Source organism: Zootermopsis nevadensis, unplaced genomic scaffold (genome assembly GCF_977971745.1).
Source record: "Zootermopsis nevadensis isolate Lab colony 2312 unplaced genomic scaffold, Znev_1.0 Znev_ptg000016l, whole genome shotgun sequence".
Lineage (NCBI taxonomy): Eukaryota > Metazoa > Arthropoda > Insecta > Blattodea > Termopsidae > Zootermopsis > Zootermopsis nevadensis.
This window is the reverse complement of record NW_028259148.1, coordinates 9,758,075-9,779,528: the sequence shown is the minus strand read 5'-3', so window position 1 is coordinate 9,779,528 and position 21,454 is coordinate 9,758,075. Positions and strand designations below refer to the sequence as shown.

At 37.9% G+C, this 21,454-nt stretch overlaps 2 protein-coding genes across 2 annotated transcripts; both read right to left on the bottom strand.

Annotated features, from left to right (window-relative positions):
- Positions 1–1,129: 1,129 nt before the first annotated feature.
- LOC147873733 (ribosomal protein S6 kinase alpha-3-like) lies at positions 1,130–7,215 on the bottom strand. The gene is made up of 6 exons (XM_087349796.1): positions 7,158–7,215; positions 5,471–5,611; positions 5,065–5,180; positions 3,325–3,402; positions 1,911–2,011; positions 1,130–1,259 (listed from the first exon to the last, which is right to left on the bottom strand). The coding sequence occupies exons 1-6, from the start codon at positions 7,213–7,215 to the stop codon at positions 1,130–1,132; spliced, it is 624 nt and encodes a 207-aa protein (XP_087205922.1).
- A 3,877-nt stretch (positions 7,216–11,092) lies between these two features.
- Positions 11,093–16,379, bottom strand: LOC110828670 (uncharacterized). The gene is made up of 3 exons (XM_022061596.2): positions 16,299–16,379; positions 13,349–13,435; positions 11,093–12,258 (listed from the first exon to the last, which is right to left on the bottom strand). Exons 1-3 carry the CDS (start codon positions 16,311–16,313, stop codon positions 11,800–11,802), a joined length of 561 nt encoding a protein of 186 aa, XP_021917288.1. The 5' UTR covers positions 16,314–16,379; the 3' UTR covers positions 11,093–11,799.
- Positions 16,380–21,454: the final 5,075 nt, after the last annotated feature.

Sequence of the window (21,454 nt, the reverse complement as noted above, 5' to 3'; positions counted from 1 at the left end):
TCTTTCAAATTTTTGGCCACTTGTTTGAGAGTATAATTGTGACAAATCAATTCAGGTATCTTAGACACAAGATTTTCAGTGAGCTCATCAGACTGCTGTGCCCTGTACACTATTTGTACTCTACTGTCATAGGATCAAGTTCATTGTGAAGTAATACGCCTAGTGTTTATGCACCAGGACACGAAGTACACACACCATATGTACAATTCCCATTCTCAGCGTTAGACACATATTCTCATCATTTCCTCCACTCATGAACCTCTGGCATCAACATTTCATGTTCTGATGTACTGTACACATGACATGTATATCACGAGGTTGCAAAACATAAACTGTTTCTGCTCTTGTACTTTGTTTCCACTCAATTTCACAGACAGGGTGTCAAGTACTGTGTTATTGTTGATCTATAGTAAACACACAAGATGTCCGATAAGCTCCAATTCATTTACAGGAAACAGTGGAGAGATTTAAATTATACTTTCTTCTTCTTCTCCTTCTTCTGTCACTACAGCCCTTTATGAGTCTTGGCCTCCTAAATAACCCTCCTCCATTCATCTCTTTCTTGTGATTTCATCCACCAGGCCTTAATTTTTAAGGGTTTAATATCGTTTAGTATGCAGTCTAACTAACTAACTAACTAACTAGATGGCTTACCAAACCTGAAGGTTCATCACCGAATTAAACAAAGCCCTCCACCAGACCCTGTCCTGGGCCGACATAATCCAGTCTCCTTCGATTCCTATCTCTCATAGATCCCGCCTAACATTATCCTCCCATCTACGTCTAGGTCTCCCCAGCGGTCTCTTCAGTCTAGCCACCTTAATTTAGGTCTCCACCTTTTGCTATTGCCCACAGGCTGACTGAAGGTTATTTTCTTGCAAGGTAGATTTTCTTCCACTCTGGCTATATGTCATAGCCATCTTAATCTTGAAAAGTTGATTATTTTAACTATATCAGGTTCCTTATATAGACTGTATATTTCATTGTTATTCCTTATTTTCCAGACACCATTTTCACATACTGGACCAAATGTCTTTCTTAAAATTTTTCATTTCAAATATTCTATGTCTTTCCTCTAGCTCTCACTTCCTTATTAATTTTTAATACGTTTTACACTTAGTGTCTTTCCTTAGCAGTTCTGACTGCATTGGATATCTAAGCCGGTACTTGCATCTGTTAACAGTCTAGAGATATGTGACATCATAAATCTCAATTTCCGGCTAGCTTCAAAATCCATGAAATCGTACGGTATGTTTGACCTAAAATATGCAATCAAACTGGCTCCAAATAACAAATAAGGCTAATGTGCCCTAGAAGTACAATTTGAAGGTGTAAGCATGTAGAGACAACACACAGCAGAGTTTAGAGTTATGGCACGCAGAACGTGGGAGACAGATTACGTAGTGGCTGTTTCTGTGCAATGCACTGTTATCAGTATATAAGTGTACCTTCAAAGCCACTACACAGACGCTCATTCTAACTCTAAGACGACTACAATTTTGCAGACAAATTAGTAATTTAGTACAGCATCAGGTGACACTGAGTGGCACACATGTTTGTTGAACTGAGGTGGGATGACTCATTTGCCACTAGAAACATACATATTAAACATTCATTCACAATTAGTTTATAACTCCTTTAAAACTTCTTACAAAATGCGTCATCAGTGTCTAATTTTCACATATATATCCAAAGTAAGTTTTACAAGCGTTAGCACAAACTACCTTGCTTAAGAGTTGTGGTTATGACAGTGTTCTATTTCATTTCCTAAGGCTAATTCTCCACATGTTACAAATGTATGTATGTAATTCACTGGCATTAAACAGGGAGTCATGCATTAGTCACAGACTAATATGTGCATAACTTCATTCAAAGGTACATAAAGCTCACACGGAAGACAAAGTACTTACTCGTATAGACAATCCTTGCATATTTCTCCACGTTTTTGAAAGGGTGTCAACCCCACTATCATATTATACGCCAATATACCAAAGCTCCACCAGTCAACAGCCTGCAACAATCCAATTCAGTGATTACAGCAACAATCTGTCACTTCAATTTCTTCAATCCCCCACAGTTATTCACAAAGGGTCTCCGGTAACAGAAAATTTTAGTTATGAACAAACTGTGTTGTTCATTTCTTGTGTACAGGTTTACAGAAGGTCTTTCTAAAACAAAGCTCCAGTTTTAATTGCTCATAATTATCAAACTACATATCAAACATTACTGCATCTGGTGTGTCAGTAGTCTTTTGAGAATGTGCTGCACCCGGCAAAAATATCATGATGCAGCAGTGATAAAGATGGCACACACAACAGAAGAGCTTGTTGTTAGTGAAAAGGTTTTACCAGATTGCTAGCCTTATCATGGTTCAGCACGAGTTTTGAGTAAAATATGATTGCACAAGGGGACAAAAGTGGTCCCCAACATTTTTGTGCCCACGGGCACATTTGAGAGTTTATGAGATCGTGGCGGGCACCAACCAATTAACAAAGCCAAATTCTTTTCTCTGGACAAATAAGATATGGACACCAAATAATACACAAAACAACACGACGTTTAATGATACAAGAAACCACGCAATCAAAAATACGTAGTTTTATAAGTACAATTATTATTACTCAAGTGGGAAGTTAGTGTGATGTTTGGCGCTGCATTTCATCGGCGAATTTTTCAAATTTGGGAGTGTAGGATGATGTTGCTGCTGACAAACAATCGTCAAGATGGGCGTCAGTAAGTCAAGATCTGTGCTTTGATTTTAGGATGTTCATGGTTGAACGGCCTTCATTATTCAGCATAACCTCTTTCCATATCAACGCTGGTACCCAAAAAAAGCCTTGGCGGGCGCCATGGCGCCCGCGGGCACCGCGTTGGGGACCACTGGATTACATAGTACAATTTTCAAACAACTGGGAGAGAGATTCACAATATGAATTATATTGTCGGTAAAGGAAGCTGAGTTTGTCTGACCACCAGAAAACATTCGTGTTCAGCAAATGTTGGTGTAGATTCCCCAAAAATCTGTAAAATGTCTTTCTCAATAATTAATATTGCAAGTACGAACAACAAACAGGATACTGAAGGAGATGTGGAACTGTTCCGGCACAGAATGCGGCAAGCAGGTGACTGCAGCACATTCTACTGAGAGGTACTGCCTCCTGCTAAGATACTGCCTAAAGTACAAACTCCATGCAGTTTTCATTTGTGGCTTCAAATCCCTCAGATTACTACACTGTGATGCCTTACTTGGATGCATACTGCTGGTTCAGTTATGAGAAAGAATTAAAACAATAAATTTGCACTGTTAAAGTATAAGATACTTACCATGTTGTGACCTTCACGTTTGATCATTTCAGGTGCCATATACTCTGCAGTCCCACGGAATGAGTGTGTACGTTTCTTCTGCCGATAGAGATAACATAGCAAATGAGTGACAGAAATTTGAGACACAAAGTAACTAGTAATTCTGCTCTTAGAAACAAAACCTTGAACATGGCTAATACCAAAGACCATCACTGGACACAGTCCTGAGCCAGTTGCGTTTATCCCTTAACCTCACAACCCACTTTTCTATGATCCCTCCCTTCGCACCTTCTCAATTATCTTATAAAGTGGCATTTTGCAACGCGTATTCCCACCAATGTTCTGTGGCGTATCTTCTGTCCTTACATGTGAGCAATCTCATTTTTCACTACCCTAACAATATTCAATGAGCTGAATGAACCACAACCCCTTAAACACTGGTACAAAACAAAGGGTTTTAATATGTGTGGTCTAATTTCAGGCACCTAAAACCTATCCACTCTTTACAGTTCCAGGACTGTGACTTCTCTATCTCTCTCTCTCTCTCTAAAAAGAACGAAAGAAAGAACTGCCTGAGAGAAAGTGGGCGACACAGCTCCTAAATCTCCAGGCTACATATTCCTCTAGGTAAAAGTGCCAACTGAAAAAGTGGATATTAAACTTACCTCTTCATGTGGTTGGAACTGCTTACATGACCCAAAGTCTGCAAGGCCGATATGACCGACAGAATCGAGCAGGATGTTATTCGGCTTTATGTCAGATGCGCGATTCCCATCTGAAAGAAACAAAATAAATTCCTTGCACTGTGGTCATGAAAGATGAGACATGCTTTTTGTTTTTCCATCTTACTGTGGCAGTGAGATACACATCCACTAATTTGCTTTTCTGCTGTCCTATGATTGCTATTGATTACATTAATTAGAATTTTAACCATTAAGCAGGCAACTATGACAAAACAAAAATAAAAAATCTAAAATTGTATTTAAGGAACACAATCAACCAAGTTCACTTCCTGTTAGCTGCCATTTCCAGTGTGATGTAGAAATGGAAGCTCTCATACAACTTAAAGTTGGACACCACCCAGAAGAGACTTATATTAATTACTCTCCCCTATAATTTTAATCTTGCAACATGTTTTTGTTTTGGCAATGGACTCCCTAACATCCATCCCCAGATAGATACTGGTGGTACTAATATTTTGAATGCCAATGGCATCAGTAGTATACAGTTAGTTCAACAGTACATAATTACATATTTCCTTTCACATTCATTATTAAATATAATAGCTGTATACTGTAAATAATTAGGCAAGTTACTAAAGAAAGTAAAGATAGGAATAGCGAAATAGATTGACAAGATTTCAAATCTGTACACTATGAAATGACAATGTAGGTCCGCATTGTGATGATGATGATGATGTAGTTGGCAGAGGGAACGTACGGCTTAAAGTGGGTTCTAAAGCACAGTAGGGAGCCAAGCACAAAGCCTCAGTTTCATTAGTGTTGAGAGAAAGAAGGAGAAAAATACACATGGATACATTCACAGCATCTGGTTGGTCTCAAACCCAAGGCCCACAAGGGACCCCTAGACCACTAAGTCCAAAAGCAAACATTTAGAAATATTTCTACATGTAGTGAAGAAATAAAATACTGAGAAAACTGACAAATTCAGTAGCCACAGAGTTAATCAGGAAAAGAACTTTTTCGTTTGTACCCCTTCATCATGCAATTTATCCAAGGGGTTCACTCTGACAGTGCTTACCTCATGCAGACTCTCGATGGCCAGAAGAATTTCCGCAAGGTAAAATCGAGCACTTCGCTCTGAAAGATTCTTTCTCTTTGTTAGGAGTTTCAACATATCTCTGCCTTTCGCGTAATCTGCAACAATAACATGGCTTTGTTAATGCTATTACAGGACATTGAATACTAGTGTTATACATTCATTTTTACAACAATGCTGTTGCAAAGTAAAGCTCTGCAGAGGACTGCAAACTGACAGATAGATTAGCAACATGCAACAGATTATTCCCCCAGCCAGGGTGGTCCTTGCACATGGAGTTGAATGCTACAACAAACATACGTATTGTGTACTCACCCATCACCAAGTTCACGTGACTTTCCGACCAGAACACTTAATGAAATCCGATCAAAAATGTGGCACCAAGCACTTTTTGACCTATTTGAGTCTCCGTTATAACACTGTTCAATCTCCTTGTACCCGACACCGGACGTATCAATTCGTTTCATAACATATATTTTGCGATCATCAGATCCACCCCTCTTACAGACAAGGAACAGTTCCCCATATCCTGCAACAGAAACACAGTTATGTATCATCTTGGTATCTGTTCAACAACAGATTGGAAAAAACTTTTGAAGAAGGCCAGGGCCCACACAGGGCTGTAGATCCAATGATGATGGTGATGATGATATGTTCATCAAAGGGTTCTTATATTTGTAAACTCTTGCTTCATAAAGGAGTGAACTGTACACATACTTTCTGTGTAAAATATATGAGTAAAGCATTCCCACTATACGCCATGTAAGCGCTTGTGAGGGAGAGGTGGTATTAGGTCCTATTCATTCTTGACCTTGGCACTAGATGGGGGTGAGTGGTCAGCATCATGCCTCAGCCACAGTTTACCCCTGGGAAAGAACCCCGGTACCCATTCGATAGGAGGCTGGGTGGGCCCCAGAAACGGTCTGGACGCAGAGGCTAGAGGAAAAATCCTCTGGCCCCGTCGGGGATCGAACCCCGGTCGCCCAGTCCGTAGCCATCCCTACTATGTTTCAAAACATAAACATTTCTCATAAGCATACACCCTTGATGCAAATCAGTTTTTGCAGGACTTCAATGGGTAGTGCTCACACAGTATTCAACTACAAAAGAATTGTGTTCAGCACAGTGACGTCTATACTATTTTTACCTATAATAATTCAGTGGCTGATATAGTAAACAAGAAAATGCACTTTGTACATAACATCTCTGACTCAAGAGTCATCAATGGGTATCATTGGATGCTTTAGTATACTGTTATCACCAGGGCTGTGGAGTCGGAGTCGGTAAAAATGTACTGACTCTGACATCGACATAAAATCTTAAGAATACTTTCGCTACCGTGTGGGCCACCGGCGGCCTCATGCTTAGGGAGACTCAACGACGCGTTCAGCCACATGGTGTGGGAATAATGCCTTGTAACTTTGGCTCCAGTACCTTAAGAACACAAACTGTCTGCAAATCAACCGGTTTCTGCATTAACCATTAGACGTATATTTAAATACTGGGATACTGGGAATGACCCGTCCTTCAAGTGCCTGAGCACTGCGGGTCCCAACTTTTCGTTGGCTTGATCTATAGACATTCGATAGGACTCCTTGGACGAGGGATCGACCCGTCGCAAAGGCCTCTACCTGTACACAGGACAGCACAACACAGAAAAACGCGGACTAACATCCATTGCTTGAGTGGGATTCGAACCCACGGTCCCAGCGACCAAGCGGCACAAGGCCCACGCCTCAGACCGCGCGGCCACTGCAGACCCCGTATATTTAAATATAAGTTATAAGTCTAAAAACTAATCTGATGATTAACGTGGTGGTAGTAGTAGGTTTACCATTATTAATACATATTGAGCTTTTATGAAGCAGGCGGATTCAGAGACGGAGTCGGAGTCAGTCTGCTTAAGAACTGTGTTAGTGACTATGTCCTTAAATAAATGCATCCATGACAACAGTAAAGAGCATCAGTGTGGTTCATGCATTTGTTTCATAAGGGTTCATAGAGTCAGGTCCACGTTTTATTAGCAGAGAAATGAGAAGATAATTAGCTGATTATTAAAAGGAAGTTGTACTTACCAACTTTTCCTAGAGAGCCTCCCATCTTGAAGTCTTTTAGGGTGACACATTTGGGCATTTCTTCTTCGTCTGTAACAAAATATCATATGTGCAGACATTGCATAAAGCACCATTATTTTACACACATTATTAAAATAATGTTACTTTGTTTGACGACCCAAGACAACACCCTGATTAGATTGGGTATATATATATAAAGCATGTTCAATCGCATTACAAATTTCCAAGCAGAACCAGTTCTTGGTAGTTATAATGTATAACTCACGTTTAACAAAACTTTTTATAAATGACTACACCAGTTCCCAGAATATTGCAGTATTATGCCACGTATCTATGCATCGGGTCTTCACACAGCTGTGTGTACAATCTATTCTCTCAACCCATAAGTTGAGTTTCATTATCACTGACGTGATGCCAATGAATTTATTCTTCTCTAATTGACTATTTAATATTATTTCGTTATTTTGCACGTTCCAAGACTGATAATTTTCATAGTATAAACTAACAAGAACCTAGTCACTATACTCCACGTTTTCTTAAAACTCAAACACTGACACGAAATTAAAAAGCAAATAAGGCATTTGGCAATAAAACAAATGCATTACCACCACTAGAGGTATTTCTGATATTATCACACTTTCTCGATGAGAATGTCATTTTATCTTTAAACTTTCCTCTTCTGCTCTATTAGTTTTCAACTTGAATACGGACATAAACCAAGCAACGACTGGGGCCAGTTGCCTTTACAATTCCTCAATCAGGTGATTGTCAGTAATTCAAACAATATCCGGAATAAAAATTGTTCATAAATTCTAGTTAATGACCTAGAAAGAAACTGTTGTGGTTACAGCAGCAAAGAAAGTCAGATTATAAAATTTGCAACTGCGACGTAATGGCAGTCCTGTTAACACCACAGCCAATTTCGTAGAGCAGAATACTTCATAACAACTGATAACGAATTAGAATTTCCTCCTTATTGACCGGGTGCAAATATATTCAAAACAGCCCAGAACTGGATGTTATCTAAAGTCCATTGAATACAGTCCACATTATTCCGTCTACTTCCTTAAAGTTCCTTCTTAATATTGTCCTATATTAATATTGGTGTCTTCACAATTCTTCCCTTCAGGATTTCAGAGTTGCACTTCATTTGTATTTCCGATTTCCCCAATACGTGTCACATGGTGCGGTATAATACGAAATAGAATTCACTGTTGACAATGAAACCTTTAATATAATTTTGTTATATTACACTCTACAGACCCAGATAATTTTTGATGGCAAAGAAGACGAGAAGTGACACAGTTCGTAGTAACTCGAATACCGACACGAAATTATAATCCTTAAAGCACACTCAAAAATAAAGATGGAAATAAAATGAGAATATCACCGCAACTTAAGCTACTTCCCATGTTGCCTTTACTACTTACCATAAATAAAAGATGGCTGTCTTCTTGTTTATAGCGCCGTGTGTTCTGGTAGACGTTTGCTAGCGTTTCAGAGGTCCTTGCTGCCTCCGTCATCAAGTGTCATCGCCCTGATGATGGAGGCAGCAGGAACCCCTGAAACGGTAAACGTCGACCAGAATACACGGCGCTACAAATCAGAAGACAGCCATCTTCATACTCTCAGCTGTGAGAACTTCAGGTCCTACGTGAACTTAAACAAGATGAACGCGACTGTCTTGGTTTTCTCGTTAATTACGTATCATGTGGTTCTGTTTTGTTCAATTTGGCGCCATTCTACGTTTTTCTCAACTTTGTCATGGCTTTCAACGATCTGAACATTTGTGTATCAGAACCTGTATCGACACACATCACGCAGGTTTTATAAATCAGTGGGGTATTTGTCTTGTGTTTACAGTTTTATACATTATCTGTAGTTTTAAACATTTTATAAGTTCAGTTACAAAACGTCATCTGACCAGGAAAGTTTTATATTCTTAACTGCATGTGATTTACTTATAGTTAAATCGCTGCAAAGAAAACACTTAGGTGGTGCCATCTTGAATTGTTAAGAAGAAGAGAGACACATGAAGCCTATTTATTTAGTTTTCTGTCTGACGACAGGTCCATATGAACAGGATCCTTCCATCCTTTTCTCGGACTGGGACCTGTTCATATACGTTCTTGGCAGATGATCCAGAAGTGGTTTGCCATTGCCTTCTTCTGTGTGTGAATGGAGTAATTGTTGGGATGCCACGGAGGAAAACTTCGTGTTGCCTAGACCACGGCCTTGCCCAACACAAGTTATAAATTCGGGCACCGCCGGGAATCGAACCCGAGACCCCCAGGATTACAAGGCCAGCGTTCAATCCGCTAGACCACCGTCGCTAATACATGAAGCCTACAATATGTTAATCTCACGAAAATTAATATGACGTTCTAGTTACTACGATTATTGATTATTTTTTATTCGCAGTTTTGTGACACCTAAAATAAATTTCACAACTATTTATGTACATAAATATTTTGAGATATCTAAATAATACACTAGTAGGAAAAGCAACCTTATTTGCGTGATCAGTACAGAAAACCTGATGGGAATATATAATTCGTAACACATTAAAGAATTAGGTTACAAAGATGTGACATAGTCTAGGGACCAGTACGGGCTTTTATGACTACGACAATGAACTCCCGGTTTCCGTAAAAGATGGAGAAATTCTTGACTATATATGCGACTGTTAATTTTTTTTCAAAAATACTGATCAACAGAGTTTTTATATTCTTTAAGCGTCTTTGTTTGTTGCGATTTAAAGAAAAAAGACAAATACCGTTTGAAAGTTCTAATAATCTGTACATTAATCCATGGGGTCACGTGGCAAAAGTACGAGTTTCATTATTTACGTAACATTATTATTCATTTAAACGTACACAACATATATTCATTATGTTTTTGTGTCTTCTGGTGTCTGGTGTACTTTATTGCAAGTAAAACTGTCCATTAATGTTGGATGACCGGCAGCATATGTTATGAAACCAGTTCTAAAAAGTAGTCGTAAAAATTGTACAGGAGAGATATTAATTGCTAATAAGAGTTGCTACTCTGACAGCTACTCCCATTTCTCTTAACTGAAAATACTTCATGTGTATGTCAGCAATTGTCGATTTACTTCTATGGACCAGATCTGCTCTGTTTTATTCCTCGTTCAGGCTGGCGGTGTAGTTGGGATTCATAAGTGTAAATTAATTACGTTGAGATATATGCCGTTGTAAAGATTCAGATACAGTAAATCCTCTTCCAACGCGATTTTGTACAACGCGGATTCGATTTAACGTGAAAGTAATTTGCCTTACGCGGAAAATTTGATTAAACGCGGTCTACCAAAAAGGTTGTAGTATCATGCGAAAATTAAAGTTAGGATAGAAAATGTGGTTTGTCATTTAAAATGATATTTTTCTCTGCTTTTACAGGGGTTATGAAAATATGATTACAGTGACGCTCGGTAATAATCCCTCCATTTCAATAAAATACGTTGAATTTCTTGATCAGCTGAACTACTCGTACTTTTTGAGGTAGGATTTGCTTCATTATGTAATTAGTTAAAGCAGAGTAGCTTTATAACGATTTTTATAATATTTTAAGATCCATTCTGAAGTCATTATATAAAATATATTGACAATCACTCACGCATACACAAGAATCAAAGTGTATAAACCACGTTATGTTCACTAAATCAATAAATTAATTTTATTTATTTATACTTTATTTCACGACGGTAGTGTTGGATGAGATACGATGACAGTGAGTAATGAATCGGGAAGGATGTGAAAGAAAGCGGTCGTAGCCTAATTTAAGATACTCTTCGGAGGGACTGGGAAAAATCATAAAAGAACCTCAGTTAGTTTAGCCAGTCTTCGGGTCGAGATTTCAACCCGTGACCACCCAAATACGAAGCAGGAGAGCTAAGTACTCAGGTACGACAAGTAAAATACGTAACTTGAAATGTTTATTTACAAATGCAATATACACAATACACAATGAATAAAGCTTCAGATAAGTAGAAAGTTGAGGTAATATTTACAACGATCGTGAGATATGTAGCGATTATTGTGTTATGATTTGGTGAGACTCGTGATGATTATGGTACATCTTATGTGGCTGTAAATGGCGAAGTTACACTTATACAAGAGGTTACATTTGTTCATGAATTTTCATACTCAACAGGTCATTTCTTAAAATCTTTTGAATGCCAATTCGCAACAGTGCGAAGGCTTTGTAATTTTTATATTGTGGTTTATGAAGTATGAAGGCGTATGTGGGAGTAGAGGTATGTTTCCATGCATTCCTAACGTTGATACCGAATAAAGGTGAACCTGGTAGGAATCTATGTAGGCCCAACGGCGGTCTGCATGCCGGAAATAGAACCACGATTGTCCAGCTTGAGAAACTTAATTTCTGACTGACTTATAGTGGCTCATTTTTGTATTGTGACCTTTGCTATGTATGGCCAGAAATAGAGGGCGGTAAAATATTCCCTTCAAACAAAAATACCAAGGAATATGTAAAATATTTTGAGAGGAAGATATGATAATTTTTCAGATTATATATAGGCTGTAAATTATGTGAACTATAATTCTATTCGAATGCCAGTATCATGAATTTGATGACTGATGATGTAAATGTTATTGCTGCAGTCTTACTGTTGATGCCCGTACTTTTCTGATCCACCTCCAATGATAAAGCTACTGTAACTTCCAGGACTTCCGTCAGACAGAGATGAATGTTCGTTAGAATAAATTTGAGCAGGTACCTCATAATGGGAAGCTTCTTGCGAAAAACTTTGCTGAAGATCTGGCTCATAGGATTGGTACTTGACAGGGTAGACGACCTTCTTCACTGGGTACACCAGTTTCTTGACAGGAGCAATAACCTTCTTGATGGGCCGAGGGTGAGTGGCGTGTCCGGACTTCTCGACCTGAGCGATGAATCCGGTGTGTTTGTCGGCCGTGTACTTGACAGTGCGGACTGTGCCGTCTGGTTCAACCAACTTGTAGTAACCCTCCACCTTGTCGCCGTCTCGCTTCTCGTACTGTTCCTTGATGTCGTGTGTGTGCTCGTCTTTCACGCCATATTTGAACTCGTAACGAGCTGGTTCCTACGCATTAAGGCAAACTCACTTATAGTAGCTATCATCAAATGGCATGCTTTAAGGCCACCCCCATTACAGCGTGGTTCTAAGTCAACAGTGTAGCGTTATGAACGTTACTGCGCAGCGAGTTATGAGCTGTCGTAACTCGCCTGAGCTCCGCTATTTGTGTTGTAACGTTGCACGATTTTCCTCTGACATTAAAGCATTCAGTTCGTTAAAGACTACTGTAGTTGCTGTTTCTCTGATGGTCCGAAATTTAAAGACGTTTTGTGCAGGCACAAACCTTGACTGGACTCTTTGGGACGACGTAAATTTGTTGTTATTTTCTGAAAATCAAGTCAGCGTATATGCAAACAACATACCTACTTGGGGACTAAGTTTCTCATGGCGGTGAAGATGTTTGTGTTCTTATAGGTTACAACGCTGTCAAATTTTGTAGCTGGTTATAGACGTTTCGAATCGTTTCTCCCAAAATATTATTAGCCTGAAGGGAACCGAACTGAGGTATCTTACATGAGCAAGTGTTACTCGCAGTGGCACATGGTTAAACAACGAATTGTATTCCAAACAACTTCGACGATTAGGAAAATGTGGATTATGTTAACGTTACAAAAGTAAACTCAGTTAAATTTAGTTTCCTTTTCATATTTTATTTTCTTACATGTTCAGGACATGCAGTGCTGCATAACTTTCTCTTCGGAGCTGGAACAGTCTTGCCACTGCATCAAAATATCTTCACACTGAACTGAGTAGATTAGCTCAGCGGCAATTAAAGGTAAATCAGTGCAATTATTATCAGATAAGCTGACATTCTGCTTTAGTGTTTCAGTATTTTCTTCGACCTCGCTAGGCGAACACAAGGAAGACGACTTCAAACTGTCAGAAATTGTGCCTGGGTGCTCAGTTCTTAGTTATTACCGTCAACCAGTTAGCAAGCCATGTCATAATTTTCAATAAAGTTCCGCTGTGACTGATAGGAAATGTGGAACGTCGATATCTTTGTATGAAATGTTTGGACATAATTAATGTGTGTTAAACGGACGAGCAGAATCATTTAGGGGGAGCGCTGCTTTAGATTTACAGGTTGTGTACTCACGTAATGCTGCTCCTCCACTTGATGGTGCTGCTCATACACTGGCACGGCGATTGTAGAAACTACCAGCATGGCAGCCAGACATACGACCTGACAGCAGAAGTACAAACTGCGATCACTCATCTACATTTCCTTAAGTTCTTCCATACACGTTAAGCTGGATTCTTTAACGATTTTTCGTAGCAAGTGTGGGCATTAATGATCTTTTGTGATTACTATTACTAAGTTTAGTAAAATATTTCATTTCGTGATTACAGCACAAGGAAAGGATATAAGGAAAGACATTCGAGCAGTGTGACATACAGCCAGTTTCTGCGTGGGTGTTAAGTATAAGATACTGGAATGACCATATCAGTAGAATATATCCACAAAGAATCTGCAAAATTGTAAGGGGCATGTCGCCACAAGGAAAAAGAACGTAGGAAGACCCGCGAAGAGGTGGAAGGATTCTCTTTGACCTGAAAGAACAGGCAATTAGCCTATTATAACAGAAATATGATGAAAAAGGTGTTGTTTGCCATTTAAAACGCAACCCAACAACAGTTTCGTTCTGGGGAAAAAAATGAAATCTGATGCAAGTCACCCGCGTGACTCCACCAACCTCTAGAGTCAAGGTCACCCTGGATGCTACGCATCTGCTCACGTGAGAACACGGAAAAGCTGTGTTTACGATATGAATCTAAGTACGATACCAGGGTGTATTCGGTATCAATATATAAAAATACTGTTAGTAATCTGGTACAAATGTAGTGTAATTCTATCGAAGTATTCACCGTGAGTCTATGAAGGTACATGATAAATTCTAGGCAAGATTTTACCGTATGTGAGGAGATATTGCTGAAAATCTATCTTGCCGGAATATGCCCTGTATGAATGTAGCGAGGCAGGCTAATTGATATAATTCATACATGATGGCCGGGTAGCAATTTGTCGTAACTGAGGTTTCTACGGTCCTCTATTTGAATTCGTGGTGCAGTGGTTGCAGCCAGCGCCATCTGTTCTTCAAGTGACACGTGACTAACTCTTAGCTGTGTGGTTGAGTTTCCGTTCATCTGCTTCTCTGTATCTTTTGTACGTTACGTTATCGGTATTCTTTGGCATTACTGTTCCTTTTGAACGTTTTGCTCGAGAACTAGACCAGTTGACCAATTTTTAACACTCTTGTTACGTATTCGTGTGTCCTAAATGGAAAGTCTGGTTGATTTTCTGAGTTGCTTCAAGCAAATGTTTAGTTGGTATCATAAAATGGGTCACGTCAGTTTCCTCTCACATGTATCTTAATTCGTAATTCAGGTAAATATTTCAGTCAACTTTACATAAAGTATATAACTGATGAAGTTACACTTTTTACGTCAAGAAATTTCGTATCCATTTGGTTCCAGTTTAACTAAATTCCCGATAGCAGAACTAGGAAGTTTTAATACCTCAAATGCCGAAGCACGACATCAGACACAATCGTGAGCCAGTTCAATCCTTTTGAGATCACAAACTTCCGTAGTAATTTTGTCTACATATTTTCTTCTCTGTCCTTAAAATTACCGTTTCTCAAGAGATTTTCTTTAAAACTTCTGTATGTTTTCTTATTATCTTTGCTACTTTACTAGCCCATTGCAAACTTTGCTGTCCTAAGGGAAGATTAAAACGAGCTCGTATGTGACGCAGAAGCGTGATCATCTTACACCATGCACGTGAATTAACTTGAGACCAGTTGTCATGATGTGTGTGATGTAACAAGTAAGACGCGAAGTAGAACCGTCATAACAGCTTTTGTAATTGAGGTCACGCGTTCAGTTGAAGTTCTTGATTCTCCGGAAACGTTCTTGCTATGATACACGATTTACTTCAATACATGCCCAATTATTTACTTCGTTGATACTTCATATATTATACATTTCTTTACGTGACTACTTTTACAAGTTTAAGAAAACAGGTTTATAACAATAACTGGATTTAAATTTATTGTAATATTGGAAAGTTTTATGTAAATTAGTAAAACCATTGTAATCTTAATTTAGATCGGACAGTTTCAACGACCACTTTACATAAGAGCACGAGTACTTTTTTTAATTTATCTCAGAACGTGCGTTCAAAGTTGCATAAACTTACTGATAAAACATGTAAAACATGGTACATATTTAAAGATGGCTGATTTATGGGTCATTGTGCTATGTAGTCTGGTAGAAGATTACCGACGTTTCAGAGGCCCTTGCTGCGTCTATCATCAGTGCGATGAGGCAGCAAAGACCTCTAAAACGTCGATAAAATTTTACCAGACTACACGGCACGACAGCCAAGAAGACGGCCATCTTGAATTCTAGAAGTTACATGTTTTCATTTTATCTTATTTTGGTAAACATTTACTACATTATAAAGTAATTAAAATGTGTCTTTGTGGCCGAAGTTGACGTCATGTGCATTTGGTTCTGATTTAATCATAAGTTTGGCGACACCTAATTTTTTCTAACACGAAGCCAACATATGCAGACCCCTGTCTAAATCACTCAGGCTTTTGTTAAAAATATCTGAAATGGATCACTTCATCCCACTTATTTCCAAATATTTTCAGATTTTTTTCAAATACTTGTAACCTTTTCAAGTCTATGTGTTCCACCTGATTTAACAATCTTTTTGTTACCTTCTGTAACAGTGAGTGAATCTGCATTTTGTGATCTTGAATTTTGTATGATGCTCGCTGTAAACAGGGATTATTTCCGTAAAAATGTACAACTTAATTTTTGTAATAGAAGCTGTGTTTTTCTAAGTACGGTCTGAATTATTAAACAATACTTAGCCAAACTTGGGCTTCACATGGTTAATTTGTTATTTGTTAAAGTTCCTGTACTTCATATCCATCTCAACCTGACACTAAATGACTTCTGCTCTTGATACAACGTGGTTAAATTACTTTTTAAATGTGCGGCATGAGATAAATGGCAGTACGGAGCTGTCTTACCTCAAAATTGACCATGTTTTATGACGTCACTAGTTTGTTGGTCTTTACCCAATATCTTGTAACGATACTCTGAAGTACACGTAGGTTCTGGTTGAATGGTTCAAGCTGTGAAGTCCTTATATACGTATACCGATCACTAATGGTGTAACAGGTGAAACAAACCCACGGGGCAAGCCTTCGTTAAGCCCGTATGGCTACTTAATAATTTGCACTGTTTTGTCCCCACATCACAGAAACCTTTCCTTTTTTAATCCTCAAGCTGAGTAACGTCTACATTACTTCCGGCTAATTCCATTCACTTACTCCCGTCTCTCCTTTGAAAAGAAATCAATTATATCCCATTCACGATTCTAGTTAAAATATTAATTTCTTCAACAATCACTTACTGTCCTTTTGATTTATAGCAGTAAACTTGTTTAAGATGTAAATAGTAGGTGGATCTATGTGTTATTGTCAACTTGTCTTCATGTAAGCAGCCACCCCACGCATGAACACGTACTAGCTTTATGTAACATGACAGTAGGTCTAGGGCAGTGCCCTTTTTTGTGTGTGACTGTACTTTCTCTTTCTGGTAAAATCAGTGTAAAGATGACTCGAGGCACCAGCCTTTTTATTCGCAGATTAAATGCTTTCTTACTTTATAGGCGGTTACATAAAGTTTCTGCGTCGCCATACGAATTAAGCACATCACATGTTTTGGTACTTATACGTGTTGGTCTTCGTATGTAATACAATTATATAAAGCTTGTAGGGTACATATAACATTTTCTCCCCTGCGAAAAGTCTTATTTCAAAAAAGACTTTCGACTTCTCCATACAGAAAAATCTTATTTTTTACTTAACGTTTCGAATGTACCACCAAAGTATAATTACTGGTGTGATTTGATGACAAATATTTAATCGTACTGTACAATAATCTTCATTTTATTGTAATGATTCTTATTCCAGGTCACTTTCCATTGTTCGTAAGAACATACTTCTTCACAATCAGAGCACAAAAATGCCACTATGACAGCGTGAAAATTTGTAACACGTGCCACCGAAGTACAGAATTCCTTGGATTTGCGTGCTACTTAGCGTGAAAATACGTAACAACACGTGGCTTAAGAATTACAGCTGCCTGCAATTTATTAACATCTAGAGACTGATATACGAAATTCCTTCACGATTCGTTTTAACTCGGTTGAACAAAATGGGATGGAAAGAATGTATTGTCCCGATTTAACTTAGGGTTAATATTTTAGCAAAAAGAACTCCATATATCTTGGGATAGTGTGGAAAGCGGGGAGCCAAACCAAAAACCTCTATTCTGCTTATTCAGTTACGTCATGATGCAAAAATCAAATAATCAAAGACACGTTTTCTAGATTTAGTTATTTCGATAAATAATACAAAGTGATAGAAGAGTTACACCTCCTATTTCTGACACATGTTCTGTATCTAAAGAAAAATTACACCAACGTCAGAAAAAAATAGTGTCCCGGTGAGACTGTCACTGAACGGGACACATCAGCTATTGGTATATGCTAATGATGTACATCGATTGGGGATAACATAATTACCATAAAGAAAAACACAGAGACTCTAATTGATGCTAGTAAGTACGTTGGTCAAGAAGAAGACACAGAGAAAACTAAGTAAATGTTGACATCTCGTCACCAGAATGCAGGGCAAAATCTAACATAAACACAGCTAATGGATCCTTTGAAAACGTGGCAAAGTTCACATATCTGAGAACTGTAACAAATCAAAATTGCATTCATGGAGAAATTAAGAGCAGTTTAAATATGGGTTTTGCTTGCTACCATTCAGTGCAGAAACTTTTGTCTTTTCGTCTGCTGTCTAAAACCACAAAGATTAAAATATACAAAACTATAAATTTTTTCTCTCTGGTTTTGTATGAGTGTGAAAATTGGTCTCTGACACTTAGGAAGGAACGTAGACTGAGGGCGTTTGAGAAGGTGCAGAGGAGAATATTTGTGCCCAAGAGAGATGAATTACTAGGAGGCATTCTTCCACTTCGACTGTTGAAAGACAATTGACGGACTGGCGCGAGCAGGTTATTACATGATGCGACCTGCGTGGGCTCTTGTATAGTCACAGCGAAAGTTTTTGCTTATTAACTAATTTCAGTGCAATTAAGTTACAACTGTTAATAAATAGTTTAATTAGTGGTGCGTGACTTATAAGACCCAAAGATGACGCTGATAAAACTAAAACTGTTGTCCATAACAAACATTCTTAAAAGAAAGTGATTAAATTTACTTTCGGTGAAATTTCTTTGTATGTCTACTAAAGCTGATAAATTATGTTAGTGCTTATTTAAGCACCGTTTAATTAACAATTTATTTTTAGATCACAGTGATATATTCAATGTACAAAGTTCTTTATTATTTATTAGCTCTGCATTTTCCCCACAGAGTTCATTTTCTGATATTTAGTTCTGAGAGTAAACAGCAGTTATTTCCATAAAGAGCATTAACCAGCTAATAGTTTTAATGGAGACGTGTTGTGTTTTGTGGTAGACGATACATAGATGAGCGTCGTCTGCAAATGGTTTAAAAGGTATCCCATTCTAAGCACTACGCGTGTGGGGAAGTTAAGGTATAGCTCATTCTTAAATACATTAAACCTCGGCTTTATATGGATGTAAGTGGTCAACTACGCGCTCCGGCATACCACTCGTGGAAAGAACAAATTTGTATTGAATACAGTTTTAGCTTCACATTTACAGCGCATAACTTCGTAGTAACCAAACTTTTATGTCTTATTTCAAGAAAGATTACAGGCTGGTGAATGGAGAAAATAATATATATATACATACACCAACTTTATACGGTGCTTTATATATTCTAAGAGTCCTTGTACCCATGTATGTTAACAGAGATTTAAAATAACACATTTTTAATTTTAATGCAGGCACCTCCTTCAATATCGGATTGAAATTTGACGTTATTTTGCGGAATTTATTCATTTTATTAGTTCAAAAACAAAGCAGCGTAACCAATACTTACGTTTAGTTACTTCGTAGTACCTAAGAGGGAGGAAGTAACAGGAGATTCAAGAAAATTACACAGTATTTAACTTTGGCGTCGATAGTTTCGTGTAGTCTGGTGGAGGTCTATCAACGTTTAAGAGGTTCTTGCTAATTCCATCACCAGGTCAATGGCTACAACCCAGATTACAGCCATTTTCACAAACCCCAAATCCTACTTTAGCTTTATAATTTATATACTTCGACAAACTTTATTTGGCAGTTATGCTCATAAGAGAAACAAAAACTACAGACAGAACTTGGTCCGAATACTTGAAATTAAAAAAACTACTTGGGGTACCTAAGCATTGATAGGAGACATGATAAAATGAATCTTAAAAAAGTAAAATATCTTGTATGAGGACATTGAATAGAGTCATCTGGTTAGTAAAGGAACAAGTTGAGGGTTCTTGTGAACCTTCGGCTTCTATAAAAGGCGAGGAATTTGTCGACCAGCTGAGCGATGTTTAGCTTCTGAAAATTTATTGTGCTCCATGTAGTTTGACGTGTACAAATTTCACTCTGAAAATAGCATAATTTCTGTTTAGAAACTCATTATGAACACGATTATAAAATAATACATATTTTGCCCTAAGATCACGTAATAACATTCTCTTACGTGATTATGTATTAGAATGTGATTTTAGCGCCTTTTCGTGTCAACCCGTTACACGTTACCACAGTAGGTCCTAAGCAAGTAACTTAACTACAAGAAGTGTGCACTTGTAGCATTATATAATACTTTTGCTTTGTAATGCACCTAGGTTTTGAGTGAAGGAAAATAATTCTATTGGGCTGTGCAATACAATATTCAACAGGTAAATAGTAAGTAATATGTCAAAAATGCTAGAGAGATAATAAAACATTTTTGCCTAATCACTTAGGAATTTTTACCCCTTTTATAAATAGAACAAAATGGATGCAAGAGGTTCATGTATTGTTTGCCGCTATGTAATGGTTGTACAAGAGACCAAGACATAAAGTGACCTTATTTAATACGTACGTAGTAAAAATTAAAATTTGTTGTGTAGACCGAAAAATTACTTTTATGGAGGTCTCCATGAGGCAGAGTTGTTACTGAGTCGGTGTTATGGAACGCAAAAGGGCGAATAAACTTACTGTAATAAAATCAATATCAAATATTTATCAGAAGTTTCAGAAGTAATTCTGAAAATGTAAGTTCTTAAACATTTTATAGAATTCCTGGGATTGAACTGGTGAGTCCTTGGCAAGATGTCTGCTGATGAGAGTACAGCACAGCACAGAAATATACGAAAACACACCCATGCCCAAAGCCAGTACAGAATTTTTAATATTTGTTGTGTTCTTAATGGTCGTTACGCCGTGTAAGTTAATTTTTAAGAAAGTTTTATTTACAGGAATTCTGTTAGCCAACAGTTGGCTGATGTGTGTGATTGTGACAGTACTGACGTCATGGTTTTGTAATGTGACCCTGACCATGCAGAAATACCTAGCTGTTGTAAAATATTGGCAACTTTGACTGGAGCAACTCTGGTTAAAGTTGTATCGCTTGTAGCCACTGAATGTGATGTTGCAACCATTTTGTCACTTCATTCATAAACAGGATTTAGAAGCGAGTATAATCAATTGAGGCACATTATCTTAATGGAAGCTAATGTGCTGACTATTCAGGAATTATTTACATTGCGGCAAAATGTTAGATTTGAATCATATAAGCATAACTTACTTTATTTCGGAGAAATGTATTGTTATTTATGTCTGTGTATCATAATTTAAGAGAATGTGTTACTGCATAGGTTACGAAAACAGAAGTAAAATCCGCTCCAACATATTTATACTTGACAGATAAATGTTCTTTTTTTTTCGTGAGTTGTAATGAGAATATATATAAAAAGAGCAGGGTAAATTAGGAAGGATAGTAATATTTTAATAATGGCTCTAAAATCCACGAGCCCGATTTCTGTATCCACAGAGAAGTTGTGGCAGATTTAAGAAACTTTATGTTCTCTTCTACGTCCTCTTGAGAAATTGCAGTGATCGAATAAAATAGGTGGAACACCGTTCAATTGCAATGAAGCTATAAACCACCAGCAACAGTCACAGATCTACCTGGTTTCGTGTTAGAAACTAAAGGGTTAAA